General features: G+C 38.9%; 1 protein-coding gene across 23 annotated transcripts in view; it reads right to left on the reverse strand.

The window, feature by feature from the left end:
* THOC2 (THO complex subunit 2) overlaps nt 1–24149 on the reverse strand; it is a 132794-nt gene that overhangs the window by 60661 nt on the left and 47984 nt on the right. For 19 of the 23 annotated variants that reach the window (XR_010139026.1, XR_010139025.1, XR_010139024.1 and 16 more), the window contains exons 9-12: nt 10382–10474; nt 6870–7025; nt 5811–5983; nt 4355–4550 (exon numbers count right to left, since the gene is read on the reverse strand). Coding sequence is in view for 19 of the 23 variants with exons in the window: in XM_024240706.2 (XP_024096474.1) it covers nt 4355–4550; nt 5811–5983; nt 6870–7025; nt 10382–10474 (618 nt within the window). In the remaining 4 variants the exon portion in view is untranslated. Of the gene's footprint in view, nt 1–4354; nt 4551–5810; nt 5984–6869; nt 7026–10381; nt 10475–14214; nt 14311–16790; nt 16937–24149 lie in introns of those variants that run through there. The other 4 variants (XM_063721265.1, XM_063721267.1, XM_063721266.1 and 1 more) reach the window with 4 other exon arrangements.

A 24149-nucleotide genomic window follows, 5' to 3' on the forward strand; every position in this document is an offset into this window, starting at 1 on the left:
CTGAAGCAGGAGAATTGCTTGAACCCGGGAGGCGGAGGTTGCAGTGAGCCGAGATCACGCCATTGCACGCCAGCCTGGGCGACAAGAGCGAAACTCCATCTCAAAAACAAAACAAAACAAAACAAACAAAAAAACCCAAAAAAACAAAAAAGTGGTCTCATGGAGGGAGAGGATAGAATGACAGATAACAGAGGCTGGGGGTGAGGGGGAATAAACAGAGGTTGATTAATAGGTACAAATATGCAGTTAGATCGATGGAATGAATTCCAATGTTCAATAGCAGAGTAGGGTGACTACAGTTAACAACAATGTATTATATATTTCAAAATAGTCAGAACAGAGGACTTAGAATGTTCCCAACATTTAGAAATGATATACTTCCATTTCATATGAATATTATATAATAAACAATATATATAGTAATAATTAACTACTTAACAGATTTCTTTAGGGTACCTTTACGTAATGTAAATTTGTGAGCATTAAAAACAACCTACCTAGGCAACATAGGGAGACTCTGTCTCTACAAATATTTAAAAAATTAGCCAGGCATGGCACATGCACCTGTGGTCCCAGCTACTAGGGCTGCTGAGGCGGGAAGATCCCTTCAGCCTGAACAAGGCTGCAGTGAGCCATGGTGGTGCCACTTACACTCCAGCCTTCATGACAGAGTGCAATACTACTTCAAAAACAAAAAAAAGTCTACCAGCTAAGTATAAAAAGCCAAGTCAAATATTTCAGATATCAAGAAATTAATATACAATAGCCGTTAGTATTTCTATACAGTTGCTGTTGTCTAAAATTCAAATTAGATATAATCACCAAACACTGAAGACACCCTGCATTTGTGCTTTTTAACAATGTCTAGATGGTTTTTTTAGTTGTCATGTTTCACAACTTTAAAGAAACTATGTATAATTCTTTTCAGCTTTAAAACCTTGGGCTGGGCAAAGATTTCTTAGAGCATGAAAAGCAAACCATAAAAGAAAAATACTGGCCGGGCGCGGTGGCTCACGCCTGTAATCCCAGCACTTCAGGAGGCCGAGGCGGGAGGATCACGAGGTCAGGAGATCGAGACCATCCTGGCTAACACGGTGAAACCCCGTCTCTACTAAAAATACAAAAAAAATTAGCCGGGCGTGTTGGCGGGCGCCTGTAGTCCCAGCTACTCGGGAGGTTGAGGCAGGAGAATGGTGTGAACCCGGGAGGCGGAGCTTGCAGTGAGCCGAGATCACGCCACTGGACTCCAGCCTGGGCGACAGAGCGAGACTCCGTCTCAAAAAAAAAAAAAAAAAATACTACTAAATTGGAATTAAACGTTAAAATTTTTTGCTGTCAAAAGATAGTTAACAAAATGAAAAGGCAAATCAGACTAAGAAAAAAAATTCCCAATATCACATATCTGATAAGGCCTTGCATCCAGAATAAAGAACTCTTACAACTCAATAATAGAAAGACAAATAACCCAACTTAAAAATGTGCAAGAGACATGAACAGACATTTCACTAAAGATAACTATAAATGGCAAATAAGCACATGAAAAGATTATCAACATCCCTAGTCATTGGAACAAAATTAAAAGCTCAGTGAGATACCACTACATACCCACTAGAATGACTAAAACTTAAAAGAGTGACAACAACAAGTGTTGGTGGGAATGTGGAACAATTAGAAGTCTCATACAATAGCTCTTAGGAATGCAAAATGGTACAGATGCTTTGAAACAGTTTGGCAATTTCTTATGAAATTAAACATATACTTACTCATATGACCCATCAATCCCACCCCTGGGGACACAAAAACACATGCCTCCCAAAAGGCTTGTGCAAGAATATTGAAAGCATCTTTATAATAGCCTCCAAGTAGAAACAACCCAAACGCCCATCAACTGGTGGCTACACTCTGGTACGTCTATGTAATAAAATATCACTCAGCAATAAAGGAACTACTGACACATGCAACTTGGATAAATCTCAAAAGCTTAAGTGGAAGAAACTAGACTGAAAAGAGTATATACCATATGATTCCATTTATTAAATAAGATGTAGAAAAAGCAAAACTATAGTGATGGAAAGCCTATCAGCGGTTGCCAGGAACAGCAATGGAAGGAGGGAACTTCTATATCATGATTGTGGTGGTGAACATACAACTGTATGCATTTGTCAAAACTCATTGAATTGTACACTTAAAATTGTAGAAGTTTACTGTATTTAAATTATACCTCAAAGCTGATTTAAAAAAAAAAAAAAGCATAAATGGTTATGGTTAGGATAGTAACCAGAATGCAGCATGAGAAAGACTCCAGGTTGCAGGTACTATTCTATTTCTTTTTTTTTTTAATACTTCAAGTTCTAGGATAAATGTGCACAATGTGCAGGTTTGTTACATATGTACACATGTGCCATGTTGGCGTGCTGCACCCATTAACTCATCATTTACATTAGGTATATCTCCTAATGCTATCCCTCCCCTCTCCCCGCACCCCACAACAGGCCCCAGTGTGTGAAGTTCCCCTTCCTGTGTCCAAGTGTTCTCATTGTTCAATTCCCACCTATGAGTGAGAACATGCGGTGTTTGGTTTTTTTGTCCTTGTGATAGTTTGCTGAGAATGATGGTTTCCAGCTTCATCCATGTCCCTACAAAGGACATGAACTCATCCTTTTTTATGGCTGCATAGTATTCCACGGTGTATATGTGCCACATTTTCTTAATCCAGTCTATCATTGATGGACATTTGGGTTGGTTCCAAGTCTTTGCTATTGTGAATAGTGCTGCAATAAACAAACATGCATGTGTCTTTATAGCAGCATGATTTATAATTCTTTGGGTATATACCCAGTAATGGGATTGCTGGATCAAATGGTATTTCTAGTTCTAGATCCTTGAGGAATCGCCACACTGTCTTCCACAAAGATGGATTAAAGACTTAAATGTTAGTCCTAAAACCATAAAAACCCTAGAAGAAAACCTAGGCAATACAATTCAGGACATAGGCATGGGCAAGGACTTCATGTCTAAAACACCAAAAGCAATGGCAACAAAAGCCAAAATTGACAAATGGGATCTAATTAACTAAAGAGCTTCTGCACAGCAAAAGAAACTACCATCAGAGTGAACTGGCAACCTACAGAATGGGAGAAAATTTTTACAATCTACTCATCTGACAAAGGGCTAATATCCAGAATCTACAAAGAACTCAAACAAATTTAGAAGAAAAAACAAACAACCCCATCAACAAGTGGGCGAAGGATATGAACAGACACTTCTCAAAAGAAGACATTTATGCAGCCAACAGACACATGAAAAAATGCTCATCACTGGCCATCAGAGAAATGCAAATCAAAACCACAATGAGATACCATCTCACACCAGTTAGAATGGCAATCATTAAAAAGTCAGAAAACAACAGGTGCTAGAGAGGAGGTGGAGAAATAGGAACACTTTTACACTGTTGGTAGGACTGTAAACTATTTGAGTTGGGTAACGGACATATGGGTGCTTAGTTTAGGGAAAGTCACTGAGCTGTATTTTTCCGTATGTATGTTTTATTTCAATAAAAATCTTAGTAAAAGAATAAATAAATAAAAGAATGGGTCCTTAACAGTCTGAGGCTGAAAAGACTTCTTACACATAGCAGCAATGACTGAAAACTACACTCAAGAAAATGACTAGAAGGTAAGCAAAGGAAAAGAATGCTAAGTAACCACTAATTATAAGGGAATTCAAAAAGCGGCCACTTGTCTGAAGTATATTTTCCCATGTGAGGGACTTGACTAATAATCTCGCTAGATTTGGGTTTATATTAATATATACAGTTATGCACCATTTAACAATGTTTCGGTTGATGGACCACATATATGACTAGGGTCATATAACATTATATTAGAGCTAAAAAATTCCTATTGCCTAGTGATATCACAGCTGTCCTAACATCTTAGTGCAAAGTATTACCTTTTATATGTTTAGATATGTTCAGATACACAAATATTTAACAGTGTATTACAACTCCCCACAGTATTCAGTACGGTAACATTCTGTACAGGTTTGTAGCCTAGGAGTAACGGGCCATACCATATAGCCTAGGTATGTAGTAGGTCATACCATCTAGGTTTGTATAAGTACACTCTCTGATGTTTGCACAATGACGATCACCTAATGATGCATTTCTCACCTGTCATTAAGCAACACTTGACTGTATATGGTTAGGACACACTGGAATTTTCCACAAACCTCATTCAACATAACCCTTTATTAAATGAGGTTCATATTTTTATTTCTAAAGATACTCATAACACAAGTATGCTCAGAACATTTTCATTTCAAAATTTAGGTTTGTAAGAAAAATCTTACTTGCCTCCTTCATAAATGACTTGCCTATGCGCACCACTTTTGCAAATAAAATGGGATCGTGAGAAAGGTGAGGACCAAGGTAACAGAACATATTGAACACGTCTCTCCTCAAATCTTCAAAGCTCTCAGCTTGTTTTGGTGCCCTCTTGTTTTGCAAAGCATTAACAGGTGAGCCTTTAGCACCTTTAGGAACGCCAACTCTATTTTAAAAAGTAAAATAAATAAATAAGTATATAATAAATATAACTATATACACACACACACTACAATACCTACCATTTTAACAAAGTTATCTTAATCAGTGAAATTTTTTCTTGCTCATATTTGCTTTCTACATTTCAATTGTGCCTAACTTTATTACACCAGATAATTCTCAACTGGTAGAAACACATAAAAACAACAGTCATTAGAAAAAAAAAAAATCAGAGCTCAGAGGAGAATGTTCCAAATTAACTGCTTAATCAGAGAAGTGTGGATTTCAAGGAACATTTAATACACACCATCTGAATCTGTTTTTAAACTTGGCCAGTATCAGGAACTTGGATACGGGAATGGGGAACAAGGGATGGACCTAAGATGCACTGGAAGATGAAACAGAAAAATATGGATATAACAACACTGATTCAAGTCAACTGACATTTCTCAATCTGGATTCCACAACCTAAGGTATGTAGAATGTGGTGGTAGGGAAAGTGAGCCATGTAATAAAAGAGGGTCACTTTAGGACACCATACCCAGAGTTCTCACCTGCTCAGCAGGTGTCCCACTGTGGAGTCACAGGGGTCACTCTCTAAGAAGCCTGCATGGTCCACGGCCCATGAAGTGACACTGACGGCAGCAACCAGCAGCTACACAAAAGTCACAAGGCTGAGGCTTTTGAGGCAGGCTCTGATCTATGGGGCTGTAGCCACAGCTGCTATCAATACTGCTCCTAAGTATCCTGCAAGTAGGCAGAAAGCTAAAGGACTAGATGACACAGTAACTGGGGATGATAAGAGAGGCTAAACTAGTAATTTCCAGAACAGCAGCCTATATGCCAGGAAAGGTAAGGGAATCAGAGAGGCAATGTCCTCACTCAGAGGCACTCAGCCAGGATAGAGAAAAATTACACTAAGAAAAAACCTGAGGAATTCTTTGCCCCTCCCACCCACTGAGAGGAGGGAAAGTCAAAACCAGAAGAATGGAGTTTCAACTCTCAATGGAACAAACCCAACCTAGAAGTCTAACTTGTAGTTTTCAGACTACATTGCAGCACACATTCTAGAACCCCTGGTCTAGACGTTAGAAGACAAGTCACTGATTAATATATATCTGACTGATACACTCTGTGAATAGTTCTTTTCTTTTGATAAAAGGTACTAAAATATATGCTTGGTTTGAGGAGATAAGATAAATACAGATTTTGTTGTAGTCCTAAGCTATTTCTACCTCAATGATTAGTAAAGTATACAGTTACATACCTTCGGTAGAGAGGCTCAATAGTTATATGAATAAGCTTGCAAATAGCAAGGGCTATTAGCTTGTGTGAAGCTGCATAGTATGGAGGCATCTGATCCATAATGTTCTGTGCATGTTGCCAATCACCGATCTTTAATAAGGCTTCCAACAAGCCAAGTTTTTGGTTATCAGGTGGCTAAAAATGAATAGTCAAAACTAAGATACTCAGGATACAGACATCAAGAAATCTTAAAACTTTGTCACTTAAAAAATTGACCTAAGCAACACATCAAAAATATTTGCTATACATGGGAAATTAAACAATACATTCCTGCAAGTACAATCAAAATTTTTAGCTATTAAAAAAACATCAGGGCCAGGCGCAGTGGCTCACACCTATAGTCCCAGGAACGTGGGAGGCTGAGGTAGGCAGATCACTTGAGCTCAGAAGTTTGAGACAAGCCTGGGCAACATGGCAAAATCCCATCTCTACAAAAAATACAAAAATTAGCCAGGTGTGGTGGCGCATGCCTGTAGTCCCAGCTACTCAGGAGGCTAAGGCTGGAGAATTACTTGAGCCCAGGAGGTAGAAGGCTGCAATGAGCTGTAATCATGCCACTGCACTCCAGCCCGGGTGAAAGAGTGAGACCCTGTCTCAAAAATAATAATAAATAAATTTAAAAAAAAAAAAAACAGACACAGGCATTATAGTTTATAGACTTGGAATTAAGTTCTACTTAATGTTATGTCGTGCCACAGGAAACCAGAATTCATCATCTCTGAGAATCTCTTTAGGATTTGAGGGCCACTAATACACGGAGGACAATTAAAGTCAATACAACTTGTGATTTTACTTAGAAAACATTTTGAAATTTATACAAGAAAAAAAAACACGACAGCTTCTCTTAAAAAGGAGCCATTCAGATTAAAAATAAAACCACTGTAGCAAATGATCCAGAAAATGAGGTTTCAGCAAAATGAAAACTAAGAAATTATTCTTCCATAAACGACTATTTAGAAGTTAAATTTCATAATTCAAAATCCAGAAGATAGTGTTAATTTTACTAGAATGAATTACATACTTTCTCTACTTTCTCCTCTTCTTTTTCCTTTTCTTTCTCTCGCTCATCCATTTTTTCAGAAGACAACACAACCATTGTAAGCTTTCTAACAATTTGCTTAGCTTCCGCAATTTCTCGTTTGTGTTCATCCATAATGCAATTATCAGCCGGAAGAAGCTAAAAATGGTACATTAAAATTTCATAAAATAGCTAATACCAACTACTTGTTCATATAAAAAGGAAACACTATTCTCAATTGATAAAACTATAAATAAGAAGTCTAACTTATTCGTGACCATTTGCCTTCTAAGTAAATTTCAGTTATTTTCTTATAATTTGACAGAATTAAGTACCTGAATTCTGTACCCCTTTTAAAATCAAGTCGCAGCTCAAAGTTTCACATCTTCTGTCTGATAGAGTCCCTAAAGTAATATAATACCACAACAGTGATGTTTTCCATTGAATGTATTAGTTTACCGAAGAAAATATATAGCAGTTCCATTAAAAACATTACAAATTTCCCCACTAAAGGCTAAACTCCAAATTAAATAAAGCATTGCAATATGGATCCAATTTGGGAAAGGTGAGCTACTGAATAACACAAAGGGATAAATTTAAATCACCTAAATAAAAAATTTCAAGTAGAAAAATTATTAGTAACTTGACATCTCACTTTTTCTAGGAGCTTATTTAAGTCACAAGCTAGTTACTAGTTTATTGCAAAAGAAAAAGTACTATGTGCATAGTCGACCTTCCATTATGAAAAAGGCTCAAGTATCTCAAGTACAGTCACCTTGTATGAGTGGAAGATGATTAATGAAGACATTTATAAAATAACCCTAACACAAAGAAAACTTCAGGCAACAAATTACTTAGTAGTTTCTGCTAGTCACTATGATAAGCTATAAAAGAAGTGTTCCTGTCCCCTAGAAATGCATAATCTATTCCATTAACTAGGTTTAATGTAAACAGTAAATGAAAATAATAATGAAATATTAAACATTATAGATTTCATTCCATTTATCAAAAAAAAAAAAGGAGGGAGGGAGAGAGAAAAGTCACTATGGACCAGTGCAAGGAAGTAAGCAAGACTTTTTCTCATTCTGTATGTTCTCCCCCGGCAATTAAACACATTTTTATTGCTGTACTTATACACCTGGCACAGGTCCTCTTGTTTTATTTTTTTACTTATTTTTTTTTTGAGACAGTTTTGCTCTCATTGCCCAGGCTGGAGTGAAATGGCACAATCTCGGCCCACCGCAATCTCCGCCTCCCGGCTTCAAGCAATTCTGCCTCAGCCTCTCAAGTAGCTGGGATTACAGGCGTGCGCCACCACCCCCGGGTGATTTTGTACTTTTAGTAGAGGTGGGATTTCAGCATGTTGGTCAAGCTGGTCTCGAACTCCTGACCTCAGATGATCTGCCCGCCTTGGCCTCCCAAAGTGTTGGGATTAGAAGTGTGAGCCACCGCACCCGGCCATAGGTCCTTATCTTTTTACCCAGACAATTACAACTCCCTCTGATGGGCAAACTGTTTCTTCTTATAGTTCTCTCAACTTTTATTTCTGTGTATTTTGAGAATATATCACTAGATACATGTAAAGTTAGAACTGTTTTATCTTCCTAGTGAGCACAATCTTGTTATTATGAAGTGGCCCTCTTTATCTCCTTCTGCCAAAAAGTCTATTTTGTCCAACAGTAAGTTTACTGATATATTTTCTCATCCTTTTACATATCAACATTTCATTATCCTTAAGTTTAAGCTGTTTCTCATATAAATAATCAACTCATTTTTAATTCCACTTGACAATCTTTGTCATATTAACAGGACCACTTAGTCTGCTTACATTTACTGCTAAATGCAATCATAATGAATAATAAATCTATCATCAATTTGTACTTTCCACATATGCCGGTCTATACTTCCCTCTAAAGTCATACCTATGTTTTTGAATTTTCCCTTTTCTGTCCAATTTTCCATATTCTCAGTTTCTACATCACATGTCTCCTTTAAATACTAATATGGCTCTCCACTCCCAAGAGAAAAATCCAGATTCCTTACTATGTCACTTAAGCCGTTAACAGTTTAGCTTTCTCTATTCCATCCTCATTCCCCCTATATACCACCCTAGGCTCCAACCACTCTGAGCTTCCTGACAGTCCCCTAAGGGGATAAAAAAGCCCTTTCAAATCTCCTGCCTTGGCTGGGCACGGTGGCTCACACCTGTAATCCCAGCACTTTGGGAGGCTGAGGTGGGCGGATCACCTGAGGTCAGGAGTTCAAGACCAGCCTGGCCAACATGGTGAAACCCCATCTCCACTAAAAATACAAAAATTACTTGGGCTTGGTGGTGTGCGCCTGTAATCCCAGCTACTTGGGAGGCTGAGGCAGGAGAATCACTTGAACCCAGGAGGCAGAGGCTGCAGTGAGCCGAGATAACGCCACTGCATTCCAGCCTGGGTAACAGTGAGACTCTGTCTCAAAACAACAACAACAACAACTCCTGCCTTTATACTCAGTTAATTCTACCTACAAAATTTTCTACCATTTCAGCCTAGATGATCCTACTTGTCTATCAAGATCCCAGTTCAACATCACTAGTTTGGGAAAGTCTTCCAAAATCCCCCAAGACAGATATGGTCACTATCTATTCTGAGCTTTGTGAATATCTCCAATAGAGTACCTATTAAATAATGCAAAATTTTTTTCTCCCTTCCTAGACTATGACTGCTTCCAAGGTAAAGACCAAGTTTTACTCAACTCTGTAGCCACAGTATACAAAAATAGGCAATGATGTTAATAAAGTGATTTCAAAGGCAGTGAAGATGATATCACCTTTGGACATACTTGTTTTAAATTAACAGATATCCTAATGCAAAACCTAATAGAAGAGGAATTTATATACTATTAGCCTAGATTTTCAAACTGATGACTAAATTTTTGTTAAACTAGAGGTCATCTGCCACAATCATGAACTCTTCTACATCCTGGGTCCAGCAATAAAAGCATAATAGTCATTTAGTACACACGAATAACACAAGAAAAATATTTTTAAAATATACTAAATATAAAAATACACTAATGAAGTTCCCCATTCATCCTGAATGCCTAAAATTAACATTTTAGAGAGAAAGAAGCAGTATATAGGTAACTTTATATTTCCCATCATTTGTAGATAATAAAAAGGCTTAAAAAACCACATTGGTTAGAACTTGGCCTCTCTCCCCATGAGCTATGCCTTGATGACAGTTAAGAACTTGAACTTCATATCCAAACTTAAATTCCGTAAAGGTGACCAAAACTTAAACTCCGTAAAGGTGACCAAAAAGGTATTTAATTTTCATAGACTGCCAAATAACTAAACTTATTCACTTTATAAAGTAAACACAAATCAACAATGTATTGTGGCTTCAAAGAGTAAGACTTGAGAACCTAGAACCAGCCCAATCCTGGGGGTGCTATGTGGCTACCTACTCCTCTTCCCTACCCTTGGGACAGACAACCAAGTATTCTTAGCAGCCCACTTGACTTACATGTACATAAAGATCATCTAAATCAATAAGATTAAATTGTAGAAGTACTGCTGCAACTCTGTATAAAGATGATGGTGTCTCGCCATTTGGTTCCTAGAAATATAAAAAAAAAGTTTCCATTTAGTGCAGAAAGGACAATTAAAGCAATATCCTTCACCTACCAATAATTAAGAACAATTAGATCAAATGCTCTAGGCCAAGAAAATGCTTCACTGCTCTTCCTTATCTTACCAAACATCTGAATTCAATACAAGGATTATTATGCCAACATCCCTTTTCACATTGGAACATCTTCTGAAGAACACAAGGAAAGCAATTTCAAAAATGGACACAATTTACAGTGCAGGTTAACATTTAAATAAAATCTCACAACTGAATAGCGTAAGTGAGATTTTATAATGCACAAGATTTAGTCTGCAGTTCTGTTTATATGTGTGTTTTCTTTTCTGTTTTTTGTGTGTTTTTTGGTTTTGGGGGGTTTTGAGACAGGGTCTCACTCTGTCACCCAGTCTGGAGTGCAGTGGCATGATCATGGCTCACTGCAGTCCTGACCTCTCAGGCTCAAGCGATCCTCCCACCTCAGCCTCCTGAGTAGCTGGAACTACAGGTATATGCCACCACACCTGGCTTTTTTTTTTTTTTTTAGTAGAGATGGGGTCTCACTATGTTGCCCAGGCTGATCTCGAACTCCTGGGCTCTAGCGATCCTCCCACCTCAGCCTCCCAAAGTGATGAGATTACAGGCATGAGCCACCATGCCTGGCTGATACACGTGTGTTTTCTTAACTTGCTTTTTCAAGTTAGTTCTTAGTGGAGACACAGATAGACAAACTGTCAAGTGCAGAAGAACCATCAGCATTTGCTTTATATTTTTCTTCCTTTAATTTTATTTCTTGGGTATTATGCTAAGTATATCTGGCTGTCAGCTGATGTTCCCCACAAAACAGATGTACATAAATATTACAGATGAATAAATCGATGTTTTAAAGTACAGAATGGCAAAGTCAATTCCAGGCCAGCCATGAGGACCCGACGTAGAAACATAAGAATCTTTGAATGCTATCAATTTTCAAAGCTAATTTTAACACTGCTGAGGTCAGATGAATGGAACAGTGAAGTGAGAGTAACTGGCAATAACTAACTGGCCAAATGAAAATAAAAACCAAACAGTAACAATACACTATGTTCTTTTTATAGTCAATACTGAAAATGAGACCTTTGTATGTGAGGTTCCTCCCACAATTATGATATTATGCAAATAAAATACAAAGCTAACCAAAGTAATGTGTATCATTTATAGAAGGCATTGTTTCACTCTATTTTTTAAAAACAGATGAGATGTCTTCAATGTAACAATAGTTTCCTAATTCTAATTTTCTTACAGGCCAGGCACAGTGGCTCACACCTGTAATCCCAACACTTTGCAAGGCCACGGTGGGCAGATCACCTGAGGTCAGGAGTTCGAGACAAGCTGGACAACACAATGAAACCCCATCTCTCCTAAAAATACAAAAATTAGCCAGGCGTGGTGGCAGGCACCTGTAATACCAGCTACTTGGGAGGCTGAGGCAGGAGAATCACCTCAGCCCGGGAGGCAGAGGTTGCAGTGAGCCGAGATCACGCCACTGTACTCCAGCCTGGGCGATAAAGGGAGACTCCATCTCAAAATAATTTTAAAAACATGTAAAAATAAATCTTTATAAATGGTTATTTAGTAGCAAAACATTTTCCCATAAAAATGAATTGTGGCCAGGCTTTCAAAACAAACTCACAAAAGCTTATTTAACTTATTGACAACCTCTCCTCCACTACCTGACTTGAATGTACCAGGCTCACATTCATTACTCCCTTCATTCTTGTTTAAATAAATCACCACAATATGCCCTACACTCTCATCCACATACTGTTATGCACAATCCCTGTTCTGTCCCATCATACCTTTCCACATCCTTGAAATACTTCCACGGAATCATATGGAATTCATGATCCATTCTCAGCAAAATTCCCTATATCCAAACTTCTCATCTAAAGGTTCTTTTCACCATGGTGCTCACACAGAGAGCCTGGTTCACCCTGAGAGCAGCACTGCCATTGTAACCCAGTTAACTGGTAGCTGTTTTCCTCAGACGCCTCACACTACCAGGCCTGGAGGTGATGTGGCAGTTTTCTTTTTGCTTGTTATTATTGCTTCCAGACTATTCTCCCTCTATCCACCCAGCTTTGAATTTCATATCACTCACTACTCCCTCACTATTGTTGCAATCTAGTTTCATTCTGTTGTGGTCAGAGATGATATTTCGTATGATTTCAACTGAGACTTGTTTTGTGGCCTAATATATGATTCTAAAGAATGTTCCATGTGCATTGAGAAGAATGTAGATTCTGTTGTTGGGTGTAATGTTCTATATATATAACGTTGTTCAAGTCTTCTATTTTCTTACTCATCTTTTGTCAAGTAATGGTTAGTTGTTCTAACCATTAATGAAAGTAGGGTATGGAAATGTCCAATAATTACACAACTATGTTTCCTTCAAGTCTGCCAATGTTTACTTCAAATACTCTGGGGCTCTGTTGTTTGGTACAGGTATGTTTATAACTGTTATATCTTCTCAATGGGTTATCCATTTTATCATTATATAATGTTTTTCATTGTCTCTTGTAAAAACTTATTGTCTTAAAGTCTACTTTGATATTAGCATAGCCACCCCAGGTCTCTCCAGCATAATGCTTGCACAGAATGTTTCCATACTTTCAGTTTCAAGCTATTTGTATCTCTAAATCTAAAGTGAGTTCCTTATATACAGTATAAGGATCATGATTTTTTTATACATTCTGCCAAACTCTTGCCTTTTAATTGGTGAGTTTAATCCATTTACATTCAAAGTAATTATAGATAAGGATGAACTTCTATCATTTTGCTAGCTGTTTTCTGTCATATTTTTGTTCCTCATTTCCTCTATCACTGTCTTTTTTGTTTGATTTTGTGTGTGTGCACCATTTTGATCCCCTTCTTTTTTCTGTTTAGTTTTTAATTATTTTCTTAGTGGTTCCTTTGGGTATAATAATTAACATTTTAAACGTAAAACAACCTAGTTTGAATTAATACCAACTTCACTTCAATAGTGTACGAAACCTCTGCACCTATACATCTCTGCCCCTCTCCATCTATTGTTAGTCACAAATTACATTTTTATAGTGTGCCATTTGACAGATTTATAACCTGGGTGATGGGATGAATTGTACCCCAAACCTCAGTAACACACAATATACTCAGGTAACAAACCTGCACATGTATCCCGAGTCTAAAATAAAAGTTGAAATTATTTTTTTAAAGTTCATAATTATTATGTATTTGTCTTTTAAGTCATATAGGAAAAAAAGAGGACTTACAAACCACAAATGTAATAGTACTGGCTTTTATATTTTACCTAGAGTTACTTTAACCAGTGTTCTTTCTTTGGCTTGGCTGCTTCTGCCTGCTCAATTCTACTGTTGAACCTCTACAGTGAATTTTTTATTTCAGTTATTGTACTTTTCAACTCCAGAATTTGTTTGGTTCCTTTTCATAATTTTTCTCTCTTTATGGATGTTCTCTATTTATTTGGTGAGACAGCACACTCCTGGTTTCCTTTAGCTCATAAAGCATTTTAGGACTATTGATTTCAATTCCTTATCTAGGCTGGGCACAGTGACTCATACCTGTAATCCCAGCACTTTGGGAGGCCGAGGCAGGCAGACCAACTGAGGTCAGGAGTTTGAAACCAGCCTGGCCAACATGGTGAAACCCTGTCTTTACTATAAAGACAAAAATTAGTCAGGCATGGTGGTGCGCACCTGTAGTCCCAGCTGTACTCAGGAGGTTGAGGCAGGAGAATCACTTGAACCCTGGAGACAGAGGTTGCAGTGAGCCGAGATTGTGCCACTGCACTTCAGCCTGGGTGACAGAGGGAGACTCTGTCTCAAAAAAAAAAAAAAAAAAACTGGACATATTTAATATTATGTAGCAACTATGGAGATCAGATTCTTCTCCACCCCCAAATACCCAGAGGTTGGTTGATGCTGCTTATTGTGGATTTATTGTTGTGTGTGTGTTTAGTGACTTTTATAAACTTTTTTTGTAAAGTTTGTATTCTTCATCACGTGTGGCCACTTGAATCTATGTTCTGTTAGCTTAGTGACCAACTAGTATATTCACAGTTTTTTTAAAGACCTGGAGCAAAAATAAATGGGAAAAGAAAGTGCATTAGGACACTCCTCAAAGTCTGGCCAGACCATTCACAGCTCTGCCTCGGTCTTCACTTCCTGCCTACTCAGACCCAGAAGAGAAAGCTTAGGGTCTCTGTTGGCCTTTTCTGGGCATGTGCCCAGCTCTGAGCTTAAGCATGACCTTCTTATGGTATATATGACAGCTTTTTAAAAAGCTCTTTTTCCCCATGTATCTCTTTTTCTAATGTCTTCCTTCTCAGGCTTTTCGGTCTCACTACTGCTTGTCTCAGCTGTTGTCCCTTGCTCCAGGCCATTACAGACAATAATTGTGCATTTAAGTGCTTTTGGCAAAAGCCATACCAGCCCTGAGAATACTCCCAGTCAAAAGATAACAAAAGTAGGCCCCTATGTGAGTCCTTCAGGGAGCAGGCAGCCAGATTAAAACCCAAAAACACAATTCTTTGCTCCCTCTAGCATTAGCAACCTGCACCAGGAGTGTGGGCTTCTATCACCATGGCCACCACTGATTTGGGTGTGGGGACTAGTAGGCAGGCAATTTAAAACGCCACAGCACTCTCAATTAACTTTGTAGAGCTCTAGAATATAGTAAAAAAAAAAAACTTACACCAACCAGGGAAAGGACTGGGGAAGAATAAGGCAGCAGCCAAGTTGACTGATAGTTTTTTCCACTTCATTATGTTGTTTTTGTGGCGAGACAGAGCTCTGGAGTTCCCTACTATGCCACTTTCAGTGATGTCCTATTGATGCCATTTATGGATCCTTGAGTCAACTGCTCTTCATTTTGCAACAATATTAACCTCTGTCATTCTCTCTGACTACAATTCTTAACTTTTGGAGATTTTCATATACATGTAAGTGAGCCTTCTACCACGTAGCCTCTTGGTTCTCCCGAACCCTTTCTCTTCCAAAGATCTTCTATACCCTATCTTAACCACTTACTCCATATCCTAAATCTTATTATTACCACTAATGACAATCCTTCCATAATGCCAATTTCATGTATCTGTCCTCAAATGGGCCCTTAATGCTGCTGGACAATCATGCTCCATTTGTCTTAGCCATTCACTCAACTATATCACGTATCACTTAACAACGGAGATACATTCAATACATCTTTAGAGCATACTTACACAAGCCTATATGGTACATAACCTACCACACATGTAGGCTATATGGAATACTCTACAGCTCCTAGGCTACAAACCTGTACAGTAAGTTACTATATTGAATACTATAGGCAACTGTAACACAATGATAAGTGTTTGTGTATCTAAACCTCTCTAAACATAGAAAAGGAACAAAAAAATTACAGTATAAAATATTTAAAATGGTACACCTGTGTAGGATACCCACCAAGAATGGAGTGTGCAGGATCAGAAGTTGCTCTGGGTAAATTAGTAAGTGAATATGAAGGTCTAAGACATTACTGTACACTACTATATATTTTATAAACACTATATACTTAGGTTACATTAAATTTTTTTAATATTTCTTTCTTCAATAAATTAAAATATATTAAGCTTAGCTTACTGTAACTTTCTTACAAGCTTTTTAATATTTAACTTTTTGACTTTTTTGTAATAACGCTTAGCTTAAAACACACATTGTACAGCTGTACAAAAATGTTTTCTTTATATCCTTATTCTATAAGCTTTTTTGTACTTTTAAGATTTGTTGGACAGGTGCAGTGGCTCACGCCTGTAATCCCAGCACTTTGGGAGGCCGAGGCAGGCAGATCACCTGAGGTCAGGAGTTCAAGACCAGCCTGGCCAATATGGTGAAACCCCATCTCTACTAAAAATACAAAAAATTAGCCAGGCTTAGTGCCAGGCGCCTGTAATCCCGGCTACTTGGGAGGCTGAGGCAGGAGAATGGCTTGAACCCAGGAGGCAGAGGCTGCAGTGAGGCCAAGATTGCGCCACTGCACTCCAGCATGGGCAAGGAGAACAAAACTCCGTCTCAAAAAAAAAAAAAAAAAAAAGATTTGTTTTTAAGCTTTTTAAACATTTTTGTTAAAAACTAAGACACAAACACACACATGAGCCTAGGCCTACACAGGATCAGAATCATCAGTATCACTGTCTTCCATCTCCACATCTTGTCCCACTAGAAGATGTTTAGGGGCAATAACACTCATGAAGCGGTCATCTCATCTATGATGACAATGTCTTCTTCTGGAATACCTCCTGAAGGACCTGAGGCTCTTCTTGAGGAGGTGTCACTCTTTTCAGAAATATGTCCATGCCACGATGGTTTGCCTGGTTTCTTTGTTTCATCACAGATTTGCTTGTAAGCAGATAATGCGCCATGTACATTCCTCTCTATTAATAAAAACCTTGGTCAGCATTGGGGTCCATGTTTTCAAACTTTTTTTTTTTTTTTTTTGAGATGGAGTCTTGCTCTGTCGCCCAGGCTGCAGTGCAGTGGCAAGATCTTGGCTCACTGCAATCTCCACCTCTCGTGTTCAAGTGATTCTCCTGCCTCAGCCACCCTAGTAGCCGGGATTACAGGTGTGCACCACCAAGCCCAGCTAATTTTTCCATTTTTGGGTAGAGACAAGGTTTCTCCATGTTGGCCAGGCTGATCTCAAACTCCTGACCTCAAGTGATCCACCCGCCTCGGCTTCCCAAAGTGCTAGTATTACAGGCGTGAGCTACCGTGCCTGGCCCACGTTTTCAAACTTTTTAAGGAGCTTGCTGAAAAGCTTCTGCTAAACCCTTTACTGTGAATTTTCTTGGGGGTTCTTCTCCTGTAGTTTCCTTTTCTTGGGCCTCTTCTTCAGCTACGTGTTCCTGTTTCATTATAATCTTATGCAACCACTGTCATATATGTGGTCCACTGTTGACCGAAACATCATTGTGCAGCACATAACTGTACTTCCCTACCTTCTCTCCTAACCTCCAATACCTCCTCTCTCATCCTCTCAGCTGATGTCCTTGCTTTCTACTTCAGTAAGAAAATTAGATCAACTGGACTTCTACAAACTCCCAATCACACCTACCCAACTATATCTACATATATTGCCTTTATACCTGTTATGATAAACTCTCTATCCCCCTATATCAAGTTAATCCACCCATTTAAGCACCAAACTCCATTTTCTCTATCCTCAAGAACACCGCTCCAAATAATTCTCACCTCTCTCCCCTGTAACACCAGCTCTCCCCTTTCCACTCAGTCATACCCATCAGAATACAAATGCGTTCTCTCTCCCATCTTAAAAAAATCTCGAGCCCACTTCCCTTGCCATCTACCATCCCATTTGGTCTGCACCCCTTTGTAGCAACTGCCTGATAAAGTTGTCAATTGTCACTGTCTCCAATTCGACTCTTCCCATTATCTCTTAATATCACCCAATTCCACCAAAACTGCTAGTTTTGACCTCCCTCCAATGGTTAATTTTCAGTCCTTAAATGACCTATCAGAGGCATTTGATGTTTAATCATTCCTTCCTCTATTTAGCTTCCAAAATGCCACATTCTGTTTTCCTCCTACTTTACAATGTTGTTCCTCATCTACCTTATTTGCTGGTTCCTCGTCTTCTCCTAGACCCTTAACACTGAAGTGCCCCAAGCCTTAGTCCTTGGTTCTCTTCTCTTGCCTCTCTGTATACAACCCTTAGTGATTTCATCCAATGTCATATATTGAAATAGCATCTACATGCTTTTGATGCCCACATTTCTATTCCTGGCCTGGTCTATTCTCTTGAACACCAGGTCCATATATCCAATTATTCACTCAGATCCATGTGGGGAAAAGAAAGAGAGATCAGATTGTTACTGTGTCTGTGTAGAAAGAAGTAGATATAGGAGACTCCATTTTGTTCTGTACTAAGAAAAATTCTTCTGCCTTGAGATGCTGTTAATCTGTAACCCTACCCCCAACCCTGTGCTCCCTGAAACATGTGCTGTGTCAACTCAGGGTTAAATGGATTAAGGGCTGTGCAAGGTGTGCTTTGTTAAACAAATACTTGAAGGCAGCATGCTTGTTAAGAGTCATCACCACTCCCTAATCTCAAGTACCCAGGGACACAAAACACTGCGGAAGGCTGCAGGGACCCCTGCCTAGGAAAGCCAGGTATTGTCCAAGGTTTCTCTCCATGTGATAGCCTGAGATATGGCCTCGTGGGAAGGGAAAGACCTGACCGTCCCCCAGCCCGACACCGTAAAGGGTCTGTGCTGAAGAGGATTAGTAAAAGAGGAAGGAACGCCCCATTGCAGTTGAGACAAGAGGAAGGCATCTGTCTCCTGCTCGTCCCTGGGCAATGGAATGCCTCGGTGTAAAACTTGATCGTATATTCCATCTACTGAGATAGGGGAAAACCGCCTTAGGGCTGGAGGTGGGACACGCGGGCGGCAATACCGCTCTTTAAGGCATTGAGATGTTTTTGTGTATACATATCGAAAGCACAGCACTTAATTCTTTACCTTGTTTATGATGCAGACCTTTGTTCACGTGTTTACCTGCTGACCTTCTCTCCACTATTATCCTATGATCCTGCCACATCCCCCTCTCCGAGAAACACCCAATAATGATCAATAAATACTAAGGGAACTCAGAGGCCGGCATGGATCCTCCGTATGCTGAACGCCGGTCCCCTGGGCCCCCTTTTTTCTTTCTCTGTACTTTGTCTCTGTGTCTCTTTCTTTTCCAAGTCTCTCGTTCAACCTAACGAAAAACACCCACAGGTGTGGAGGGGCAACCCACCCCTTCAGATCCATATATCGATTATCTACACTTGGATATCTAAGAGACATCTCAAACTTAACATGCGCAAAGTGAATTCCTAATTCTCCCTCCCAACACTCCAAACCCAATCTACCTGAAATTTTCCCTAAGTTGGTGACAACACTATCTTTTTAACTGCTCAGTCCAAAAAACTTCAGAATAGTCCTTAACTCTACTTTCTCACATCCTGTATCCAATCCATCAGCAAACACTATTGGTTTACCTTCAAATACATTCAGAATCTCATCAATATCCACTACTGCCACACACAATCAGACTGATCCATTGAAAATCTAAGTAACCATACACACACATGTGTTCTCTCTCTCTCTCTCTCTCACCACAGACACACACGTACACACCCAACTCACGTCACCATTGGAGGTTGCTATTAAAGAAACTCCTTACTCTGATAGCTCGTAATTAGTGGGAAAATATTAATCATTTGTCCTGCCTTTCCAGTAGGAACTGTATTTCAAGGAAAGCAAACAGCCTGAGTTAGTAAGGGACAACTCTTCTATATTAGAAGAATGACAGCTAATAAATATATAGGGCATGATAAAATTAGTAAATCATCAATTTGGAACCCCTAAAGGGAAAGGTGGCTCAAGCAAAGGTCATCCATGGATTCTAAACCATTTAATGTAAAGTTGATGAGAAACTGGATATTCCCAGGCTGCCAAAGTATCAACCTGCAGATAATTTGTTATTGAAGGGAAAGGTGGTGGGGGGGTGAGGGGATGCCATTGTATAACTGAGGGATCAGACTATCACAAACTTACTGAACCATTTAAAGACAGTCGAACATTAGATGTTACATCATCTATAAAGTATTTTTGCCATTAAATATTTTACCTGAATATAATCAAGCCTTTAGACCTAACTCCAAGTATAGAACAAATACAGGAAATAAAGAACAAATAAGATGAAAAAGCAATTAGATAAATCCAAAAGATGAGGTCTTCTAGGAATGGTCTCATCAATAAGTCAACGCCATTAAAAAATGGAGAAGGTGGGGAACTATTCTAAATTAAAAGAGACGAAGAATCTTGACAATCAAATACAACATGTGGTCTTTGATTAGATATCATGTGAACAGACCAGGTGTAAAATGCATTTTGGGGACAATTTGGAAAATATGAATACAGTCCAGGTTTATTATATGACAGTAACCTAGTTATGTTATGAAATTGATCCTGGAGGATCACCTGAGATCGGGAGTTCGGGACCAGCCTGACCAACGTGGAGAAACCCCACCTCTATTAAAAATACAAAATTAGACAGGCGTGGTGGCAGGCACCTGTAATCCCAGCTACTCAGGAGGTTGAGGCAGGAGAATCGCTTAAACCCAGGAGGCAGAGGTTGCGATGAGCCAAGATTGCGCCATGTGCTCCAGCCTGGGCAACAGGAGTGAAACTCCATCTCAAAAAAAGAAAAAAAAAGGAAAATGCCCTTCCTTTTAAAAACCGTAAAACTATAGTATTTAGGAAGAAGCTTTCATGATATTTGTAACATAAATTAATATTTTTAATATGGCAACATGTTAATAAACTTAATTGTAAGTAATGGGGTTATAAGTATTCATTATACTATTCACTCTTTTCTACATTTGAAAATGTTCACAATAAAATGAGAGAGAAACAAAATGTAAAGCTAAGTTAGATCACATCACTACCCTACTCAAAACCCTCCACTGACTTCACTCAGTATCAAAATCAAAAACCTTGCACTGGCTCTGTGATCTCATCCCCCACATCTCTGACCTCATCTCCTACTGTTCTACTCAATCACTCTGATACATCCACACTGACCTCCTCACTGTTCTTCAACACGTCAGGCATGCTCACACCTTAGAGCCATTGCATTGACTGTTCCCTTGGCCTGGAAGCTTTTCCTCAGACATCTATACAGTTTACATCCTCATATCCTTCATGTCTTTGCTTAAATCTCACCTTTTCAATGAGTATTCTCACTATTCTAGTTAAAATTGCAACCTACCACTCCTGATCTTATCTTGCTCTGTATTTTTCCCCATCTCATTAATTATTTTCTAACATATAATTTACTCAGAATCTAAACATCAAAAAAGTAAATTTCTGTTTACAGATATAGCCTCAGTACCTAGTACACTACCTTGTACAAATATAGATGCTCAATCTATATTTCTTAAATGAATGAATTTGGGGTATGTATAATAGGGTTGAACCATGGTACTACCATTACTACTATTACTGTGTTTTGAATCCAGAAATCAAAGGGCAATATGGATGAGATCTATCATCTCCTCTTCCTTTCCTGTAACAAGACAACTCCAGACAAGTTTGTCTTCTGGTACCTTCACACTTTCTTGTACTCCCTTCCTGTCCTTTGTGCTGTCTCTCATGCTGTCCCCAAATCCTCTACTGTACAAGTTGAGTATCCCTCATCTAAAATGCCTGGGACCAGAAGTATTTTAGATTTTGGAATTTTTTTTTTTCAGATTTTGGAATATTTGCATACTGGTTGAGCATCTCAAATCTGAAAACCCAAAACCCAAAATGCTCCAATCATCTCCTTTGAACATCATTCAGTGCTCAAAAAGTTTTGGATTTCGGAGCTTTGTGGATTTGGGATGCTCAACCTCTCACTGTCGTTGATATCATAGAATAATACTAGCATTAAGGGGAAAAAAAAAAGAAGCCTATTAATCCAAATAAGACCCAGCGGGTCAACATATGAGTTGGGGAAAGGGATTGTGAACATTTTCAGGTAGTGATGGGAAAGGGGTATGGTGGAATTAGGCCAGGGACCAATACACAGATTGACCATATATGCTTGGGAGTCAACTCTCAAGATTACATCACCTAAGCAGTTCCTGATTTTCATAGCTTTCCTTACTTTACCTTCAAGGCCACAACTTTTCAAAAATATCTGACATTTCTTCCCCTACCCTCAGTGGCCCTTAAGACTGCAGATTCTCACAATGACAAGACATTTTCTCTTTTTTTTTTTTTTTTTTTTTTTTTTGAGACGGAGTTTCGCTCTTGTTGCCCAGGCTGGAGTGCAATGGCACGATTTCGGCTCACCGCTACCTCCACCTCCTGGGTTCAAACAATTCTCCTGCCTCAGCCTCCCAAGTAGCTGGGATTACAGGCATGCACCACCACGCCCGGCTAATTTTGTATTTTTAGTAGAGATGAGGTTTTTCGACATTGTTCAGGCTGCTCTGAAACTCCCAACCTCAGGTGATCCACCTGCTTCGCCCTCCAAAAATGTTGGAATTACAGGCGTGAGCTACCACGCCTGGCCCATAAGACAGTTCTAACAACAGAAACAAAAGGATGGTATTACATAGAGCAATATGAGGGTTAGTCATTCCAAGAACAAGTTATTTCTAAATTAAGTATTTCTTGGCTGAGTATTTCTTATATAAGAAAAATGGTCGTTGTCTACAAAAAAAAAAAAGATTATTCAAATACTGTTATCCCCCCCCCCCCGGGTATATTTTAATTCAGCTCAAAAAAGTTACATTATTTATAAGGAATGTTTTCATACAAAAAGATTTTAATTCTAAAACTCACATTCAACTAACTTGATGTTATGCAGTAGGTCATCATTATTCACTGTCATATGCTCTCAAACCCACAGTCTCCAAAGCCCTAATTTATATTTTAATTAATCATGCACAAGTTAAATTTCAGCCAACCTGTCACTAAAGCAGTTGGCTTCATGTACTCAAGCCCAGAGCAATCATGGTGGCTCTTAAAATCTGATAGAATGCTTGAATCTCTCTTTCCCAATACCAAGAGTGGACTTTCTGAGACGGAGTTTTACTCTTATTGCCTAGGCTGGAGTGCAGTGGCACGATCTCGGCTCACAGCAACCTCCGCCTCCCAGGTTCAAGAGATTCTCCTGACTCAGCCTCCCAAGTAGCTGGGATTACAGGTGCCCACCACCACGCCCGGCTAATTTTTTTTTTGTATTTTTAGCAGAGGCAGGGTTTCGCCATGTTGGCCAGGCTGGTCTCAAACTCCTGACCTCAGGTGATCTGCCCGCCTCAGCTTCCCAAAGTGCTGGGATTACAGGTATGAGCCACTGCACCCAGCCACCACTGCTCATTTTTGAACAAAGGTATCATGCTCCTGCCCAAAAACCCTACCATGTCTCTTGTTTGGTATTGAAAAGCTAAATGCTTTTAAACTCTCGTCTGCTTTCTCTTCTGTCTGCTGGAGCATCCCAGATCATAGAAAATACAAGATGAGCAAAGGCAGTAGGTACTATATCATTTAAGAATACTAAAAGGAATTATCTTATTATCCTGACCTCACACTCCAGGAGTATAGAAACAGACACTCCTCTACACCAGAGTAACTTCAGTGCCTAGCAAACAGCATAATCATAAACATTCAATGAATGCTTTCTGACTAGCTGACTATCCCAGGCTAGTAAACAAATTAGCAGAGCTATACCAAAAGGTAAATGGAGGCCTTATTACATTAAAATCCTCCATGCTATCAAGAGAATTGTCTTCCTAAAACATAGATCACTCGTTTACAATTAGTGAGCATTTACTATAGGCTAGGCAATAAATTAATCCATAGGAATTAGTAAAACATAGAACCTGCCCTATATGGTTTACAATCTGGCAAAGGAGATAGATACAGTTTATTCACCTGCCCTATATGGTTTACAGTCTGGCAAAGGAGATAGATACAGTTTATTCTAAGATAACCTGATGGGTGTTAGAAGTTATGTGTCAAGTTTTATGAGAATACAGATTAAGAAGTGACTAATTCTGCATTGGTAAAGAGTCAGCTAAGCCTTTACAGAACAAG

The sequence above is a fragment of the Pongo abelii genome, chromosome X (assembly GCF_028885655.2).
Source record: "Pongo abelii isolate AG06213 chromosome X, NHGRI_mPonAbe1-v2.0_pri, whole genome shotgun sequence".
NCBI lineage: Eukaryota > Metazoa > Chordata > Mammalia > Primates > Hominidae > Pongo > Pongo abelii.